Source organism: Papaver somniferum, chromosome 9 (genome assembly GCF_003573695.1).
Source record: "Papaver somniferum cultivar HN1 chromosome 9, ASM357369v1, whole genome shotgun sequence".
NCBI classification, from domain to species: Eukaryota; Viridiplantae; Streptophyta; class Magnoliopsida; order Ranunculales; family Papaveraceae; genus Papaver; species Papaver somniferum.
In genome coordinates, this window is record NC_039366.1 from 29504403 (window position 1) to 29511690 (window position 7288).

At 46.2% G+C, this 7288-nt stretch overlaps 2 protein-coding genes across 2 annotated transcripts; both read right to left on the reverse strand.

Annotated features, from left to right (window-relative positions):
- Positions 1–577: 577 nt before the first annotated feature.
- LOC113311677 lies at positions 578–1561 on the reverse strand. Its single transcript, XM_026560481.1, has 2 exons — positions 773–1561; positions 578–673 (listed from the first exon to the last, which is right to left on the reverse strand). Exons 1-2 carry the CDS (start codon positions 1559–1561, stop codon positions 578–580), a joined length of 885 nt encoding a protein of 294 aa, XP_026416266.1.
- Positions 1562–1957: 396 nt separating this feature from the next.
- On the reverse strand, positions 1958–3565 carry LOC113311678. The gene is made up of 2 exons (XM_026560482.1): positions 3347–3565; positions 1958–3226 (listed from the first exon to the last, which is right to left on the reverse strand). Exons 1-2 carry the CDS (start codon positions 3563–3565, stop codon positions 1958–1960), a joined length of 1488 nt encoding a protein of 495 aa, XP_026416267.1.
- Between the last annotated feature and the right edge of the window lie 3723 nt (positions 3566–7288).

Below are 7288 nucleotides of genomic sequence, written 5' to 3' on the forward strand. Positions count from 1 at the left end.
CACTGTGCATCTGCTTTGGTTACTACGGTGAACTGCCTTCTTCCCCTGATTGCCGAGATGGAAGGTATCTCCATCTGTAACGTTGCCGAATCGAAATTTGAAGAGTGGGAGAACATGGTGTCTACCTGTGAATCGATAGGATTCAATGTGGGTTGGCTACGACAGCGTCTTGAAATCATCAAGGTTGATCGAGCCGGCATCCTTGCGAACGTAGTTCCTACTGTGAAGGCTATCTTGGAAGAAAAAAAGGCTCTAGCCACTGAATGGAGAAGGTGGATGAGGGAGTACAGAACTTGAAGAATATGACAGAGAGATATCAAGCTAGGTTGAAGATGATGCTCTCAAGGAACTATAACCTGTTGGATGGACTCTTCTAAACCGCATTCAGCTGTATTCTCTTATTGTTAATGATTTTCATGTCAAGAAGATTTCTGAACATCTTTGTGGAATAAATTGCATTGGTTTTTGATTGGTGAAAATGGGTTTTTTCATTAATGCAAAATTGATAATTCGAACGTGTAATGAAAATAAATGCATGTATTGTCGTGTCGTGTCATGAGACAGAAGCAGACAATGATCAAGCATGATATGCCTTGAGCCATATTCCGTTGTTGACTGCTTCTAACTTGCCCCCGTCCATCTTCATGATCTTGTAGTAGCCGGTACTGTAAGCCTTAGTGATTGTATAAGGACCTTCCCATTTCGGTGAGAATTTTGGTGCAGACATGTCTTGATGGATGTGCTTGGCCGTCTTCAAGACCAAATCTCCCACTTTGAAAACACGTGGTTTCACAGTTTTTTTATACGCCCTGGAAATTCTATTCATGTACACTTGAATGCGTTCCTCTGCTTTACTTCTTCTGAAATCCAGAGTGTCTAACTCAGCTACTCTGGAGTTAAATGCTTCATCCTCGTTCCAGTGGACCCCGGTTGCTGCTGCAATCCTGCCTGATGGGATTTTGATCTCTGCTGGCATAATTGCGTCCGCACCGTAAACAAGTGAGTATGGAGAAACTCCAATGGAGATTCTGGGTGACGTCCGGTATGCCCATAGCGCCATTGGTAACTGGTCGTGCCATTCTCTATGATTGTCATGTACTGTTCGACTGATAATCCGGATCAACGTCTTGTTGGTACTCTCAGCTTTTCCGTTTCCTTGAGCGTAGTAGACAGTGGAGAAGACCTGCTTAATTCCATATTCTTCAAGTAACTCTCGTACATGTTTGTTGACGAAGGGAGTGCCATTATCAGTGATAATATGCTTAGGCACACCAAAACGGAAAATGATATACTCTTTAATGAAAGCCGCAATTGTTGCTCCTGTAGTTCCTCGCAGAGGAATGGCCTCCATCCATTTAGTAAAGTATTCTGTTGAGGTTATGATATATTCCTGCTGCTTCGATGATGGCGGATTGATTTTTCCGATAATGTCCAGTCCCCAACTGTAAAATGGCCATGGACTGCTTATAGAGTGTAAAGGGGTGGAAGGCGCGTGAACAAGGTTCCCAAGAATTTGACATTTGTGGCAGCATTGAACAAAAGCAGCTGCATCGTCCTCCATGGTCGGCCAATAGTATTTCTCGTGTATCTGGAGAAACAGTTTCCTCTTCCCTTGATGTTCCCTTTCGTGCGTTTCCTTCAGCATAACCGGGATTTCTGTCCCAGCAGACACCTCAATAGATCACCTCCAAAGCTCTTGCAGTATAAGATCCCTTCATGAAATATGAACCGCTTGGCCTTTTGCTTTATCTTGACAACATCCTTTTGACTAGCAGGAGTTGCCCCGTCGTGGAGATAGATAATGTACGGCTCTCTCAGTGCCCAGTGCGGTCCACACTAAAAACCTCCAATTGGTGTGGCGGTGCTTGACAATTTGAGCAGGACTTCTGAAGCAGTCGGGATTGAGCCTCCATCTCTGGCCAGTAATAGCCCAGGCATTGAAGTCGTCGTTAAAGCGTTAATACCAGTGATTGTCCACAAATTTCATTATGAACGCGATTAAGCTGTAGTTGTGCTTCATCATCCCCAAGACATCTCGATGGGGACCATCCGGGTTTCGATGATATAACATACCATGAAGCATGACGAAGTTTTGCAGGGTTTTGAGAATGACCTTTCCTTGGGAAAGTGAGCTGCTGAGCTCCTGAATGATCGGAGTTCGCCAATCGCAAATCTTGGTTTCTTTGTATTGTGACAGCCATTTTGATACTATGGTTATCCTCTTTACTGTCAGGGTTTCTTCTAAACCTTCGAACTTCAATTTGGACGCCAGCGTGGCTAGAAAATCGGCGTGTTTGTTGTTGATGCGACCAACATGGATTATGGTTGCATCGGAAAAGTAGTTTAGTAACCTTTGTGCTTCTGACCGGTATGGAGCTAGTGTTAATTCCTTCAATACGTATACTCCATTCACCTGGTTCACCAGTAACTTGGAGTCACCTCTTATCCCCAGACGTGTGACTCCTGCTTGCTTGGCTATTGACAACCTTATGAGGAAGGCTTCATACTCCGCTGAGTTGTGGGTGCATTGGAAGTCCATCTTGAAGGAGTGTGAGAATACTTCCCCATTTGGGGATACTAAGACCACGCCCGCTCCTCCGGTGTTATTTCTAGGAGTGGCGGAGCCATCAAAATACAATAACCACACTTCTTCCTCGACAACGGAGATGTCTGGAAATTCTCCAGGAAGATCCTCGTGTAGTCCCGTAGTGCCTTCCCCAGGGAATGCTGCTAGTAAGTCTGCGACTGATTTCCCCTTGATAACTCTCAGTGATGCACACGTTATGTCTAACTCTGACATTTGGAGAAGACACTTGGCCGTCCTTCCCATCAGGACCGGTTTTGAAAGTAAGAACTTCGCAGGGTCAGATTTAGATATGAGTACCACCTTGTTGGACAACAGGTAATGTCTAAACTTCTGAATGGAATAAATTATATCTAAACATGCTTTCTCCGTCTTGGGATATCTGAGTTCAGCATCTCTTAGTATTCGAATGAAGTAGTATATGGGACGTTCGATTCCCTCATCGTCTTCTCGAGCGAGCAAGGCCCCGACGGCGGTGTCACTGAAGGCGGTGTAGAGACAAAGAGGCTTCACTTGGACGAGAGACTTCATGATGGCTGGGGATGATAGTATTCGTTGAATCTTTCCGAATGCTTCCTGTTGAGCTGCGGTCCAAACGAAGCCTGATCCCTTCTTCAGCAAGGGGGTGAATGAGGCAACAAGCTGGGCCAAGCCAGGTATAAAACGTCGAATGTATTTCACCTTGCCCATGAAGCTTTGGAGTTCCTTCACAGTTCGTGGTGGAAAAATCGTGAGGATGGCTTGAGTCTTGGACGGGTCCACCTTGATCCCTTCTGCAGTTACGTGGAATCCCATAAATTTGCCCGAAGAGACACCGAAAGCGCATTTCAAAGGGTTCATCTTCAATTTGTATTCTAGACACCTCTCGAACACTTGACGTAAGACTCCAGTGTGGTCTGCTCGAGCTCTTGACTTGACCACAATATCATCTACGTAGTCTTGTACTTGTTTATGCATCATGTCGTGGAAGATTGCCGTCATAGCATGTTGATATATTGCACCGGCGTTCTTTAAACCGAATGGCATAACGATATGGTAGAAATTTCCAAGGGGGGTTCGAAAGGCTGTCTTACTTGCATCATGTTCATACATCCTTATCTGATTATAGCCGCTGTAACCATCCATGAAGGAGAACATGTCGTTTCCACTAGTGGCGTCCACTAACATGTCGATGTTGGGAAGAGGAAAATCGTCCTTGGGGAAACACTTGTTCAAGTCTCTGAAATCTACGCAGCACCGGATCTGTCCGTTTTTCTTCTTTACTAGTACCATGTTATCTAACCAGGTCGGATGATGAATAGGTTTGATGAAGCCAGCAGCTAGCAACTTCTGAATTTCGTTTTTGATTTGCTCTTCCACTTCGTGTCTGAATTGCCTCGGAGACTGTTTGATCGGCTTGGATCCAGGTATGACATGTAGATGATGGGTGACCAATTTTTCATCCAGACCATGCATTTCCTCATATGTCCAGGCGAATACATCTTGATACTCCTTGAGAAGTTGGACAAGACTCGCGCGTTCGTCTGTGGACAAATTCGAACTGATAGAGACAGGCCTGGGAGATTCTCCATTCCCGATGTTAACAGTCTCGAGCTCGTTAGTTGTGGAGTTGGTGCCATCTTGTAGTTATCGCGGAGCGTCCAATACCTCCTCTTATGGCCCGTCGTTCTTGAAGCATTCATCTGGGCGGAGAGACTGGGTACCAGTCTCCCCTGCTAATTGCTAACAGCGGCGTTGATATATTGTTTTTCCCTTCTGATCACGGCTTGCCACGAAAGCTCGTTCCCTCTTGGTGTGGACGTGGGTTGCGGTTTCACCGGATAAAGAAGAGTTCCTGGTCAGCAAAGGTGCGTCGAGGTGGATATCCCTCAATGATGCAAGTCGGTCCTCCTCCTGGATTGACGCCCACGTGGGGAGTGGGGTGCACAGGACTTTGTCTGATCCTTCCCGCGGAGTTTCCCTTGGCTCGAACAGTTCCACTCCGCATATTGGTGCGTAAGGAGACAATGATGCAGGAATACGGATGACTTCCTTATTCAGCATGGTCATCAGGCACTGGTGATACATTGAAGGGACGACCCTATTGTCATGAAGCCACGGTCTCCCTAGTATCATATTATAGTCCGGCTCCTTCTCTATGACTTCAAATTTCACTTTTGACTGAACGGGCCCTACTGATAAATTCATATTGACATACCCGCATGTGATGGTCTGGTTTCCTTCAAAGTATGTCATTGTGGTAGGCTGTCGTACGATCTTGCATGGGCGAACCTTGGCTGCCCTGAGAGTCTTGAGAGTAATTACATTCGAAGATGATCCTATGTCGATGAAGGCCCTCCTGAACTCTGAACCCTTGATGCGTGCGGTAACATGCAGGTCCCGGTTGTGATCTTCCTCCGCCATCATGTCGTCCTCTATAAATGTGACATTATTTACAGATGTTTCCGATGAGTTTAGGACTTATGGACGTGAAGGAGCCAGGTGTACGTCCAGGGCTATCTGGTTAATTGCAGCAAACGTCTCCGTCCGCTGATTCTTCGAGAGGTATAAAAGTTCACACAAAATTTCCACTAGAGATGCCGCTTCCTGATCCACTGGTCTCTGGTTCGTAGTAAAGCTGTTGATTTGAGAGGGACCAGTCTCCGGTGTAGAAGTCTCCGGAACGCTCATCTCTGATGTGATCTTGACGAGGAGATAAAGTATGCCATTTATCGCTTCCTTGATTAGCTCCATGTTCTTCGTATGAATCTCTTCTACCCGCACTAGTTCACTCAACATTGGAAGTCTCCTGATTATACCATCGAGTACGCCGTTGGGAGGAGGGGTATCTCCGTTGGAGGAATCACCAGGATTTGAGGCCATTGAGGCGGTCCTAAGACCAACCATCTTGAAACCGATCAAATGGTATTGAAGAAATTGACTTTACAACCGAGAGATTAACCTCTCACTGTGGTCGCCAATTGTTTGGGGTGAAAACTATTTCTGTCGGTTTTGGTAATTTGGGGTGTGTGAATGAGAAATGAATCTAAACCCTAAAAAAATGCACTGCACGGGAGTGCTTGTGATTCGAGAAATCAATCTGTACAATTCTGGCCTGAACCAAGAAATGGTCGTTCCAGACTTGCTTCGGTCACAAAGTGAAGGAGATGGGGTTGATCTTAAGGAGGGAAGCTAAGAAGGTGTTGAGATTGTGAAGGTGTTGGATGTTTTATGACTTGTATCAGAAAGCTGACATGGCTTGCAGGATGTAAGCTATCATTTCTGGCGTTTGAATACGATTGTATCAACACTTGGTTTCTGTCTTGTCTTGTTATGTCTTGGAAATAGAGAGGAGAACCTATTTATACAAGTCATTGAGCCTAACCCACGTCTCTCATGGGAAGTGGAGAAAGTGGAGTGACTGAGTAGTGGAGTTGCGTGTGTTAGTGTCACACGATCAGTCTTTCCCACTTATCCCATCATCACTAACCGTCCATGTCTTCCTGACACGTTCTTGTGATGGCGCGTTGTGCATTGCACACTGTAATCCGCCAGACCAATACCCCAATAAGTATCCACAAGTTTGTGACATGTTTGATGTCTCGAATGTGTGGATCGTGGGACCCACAAAAAGTAGCATGTGATGCTAGATTAAATAACTAACTTATTTAGGAAGTCGATACTTGTGAAGTATCGTGTGTATTTTATGCAGGTAATGCATCGAATATATTCAGCATGTGTGAAGCATCGTTGTTTTAAGGCTTAACGGAGTAAGTCGCGGATTAAGCATCTTAAAATAGCATCACGTCCAGCCATCTTCAAGTGATCGTTTGGAGGCTACATGTAAGTCCTGACTTGGACGATCACTTTGTGTGGAAAGGTGGTGTTCGGTGATCGTGGTGATGCCTCACTGGTCGCCTAACTCCTGTCTTAGGTTGTCCGTCCAAGCTGGTGAAGTTGGACGGACGAGATGGCTTGCGACCCACATCTGCGACCGTCGGATTAGGGTTTAGGAGGTGCTCGAACACCAACCTTTAGCTTGGTCGAATCCAAGAATGGGACAGGTTTTTGGCAGGGCCGATTGGGCATGCGTGTAGACGACATGCTGGTGTAGGTGTGAGTACCTCACTGTCCCATGGAGATGCGATCTAAGCCACTAAATTTGTTTGGCAAAGAGGAGCGACTGAGATTGATTTGCGACAGAAATCCCATGCCGCAAAGGAATTGAAGACCGCACGTCGCGCCTACTTCTGGCACGCGTTTCGAGACGACCAACAATGGTCGGTCTTGGACGATCAGTCAGGCGTGCAGTCGGTAGGCCACTGTACACGTCCGTACCTTTCTTTACCATGAAGATGTGATCTAAGCCACTCAGATTGTCCGGAAAATTTGAGTGGTCGAGATCGATTTGCAGTTGAAAACGCGTGCCCATGCCTAGTTTGGGCGCACGAATCGAGAAGACCAACCATAGTTGGTCTTGACCGATTAGTCATCTATGTAGGCGGGCCAACGGTGATTGTGTTGATATGCTCTGGGCCCTTTGAATCTACATCTACACCCTCTATCTATGCCTGCGAAGATGTATGGTTGAGACTGATTTGCGACACATGTGATGTGCCGCAAACCCTAATTAGGGTTTCACGTCCATGCTGCTTTGGCTGGACGAATTGGAAAGCCACGCTTTTCTTTTCGGGAGGCCGACCATGTGGGGACCACGTTGGGCCG

Excerpts from the sequence above, each read along its gene's own strand:
- LOC113311677 (XM_026560481.1), bottom strand. The coding sequence starts at position 1,561 with ATGGAGGACGATGCAGCTGCTTTTGTTCAATGCTGCCACAAATGTCAA. Across the intron at positions 674-772 it reads TGAAACCACGTGTTTTCAAA|GCTTACAGTACCGGCTACTA; the intron begins GTGGGAGATTTG and ends ACAATCACTAAG.
- LOC113311678 (XM_026560482.1), bottom strand. The coding sequence starts at position 3,565 with ATGACGGCAATCTTCCACGACATGATGCATAAACAAGTACAAGACTAC. Across the intron at positions 3,227-3,346 it reads TAACTGCAGAAGGGATCAAG|CTTGTTGCCTCATTCACCCC; the intron begins GTGGACCCGTCC and ends GGCTTGGCCCAG.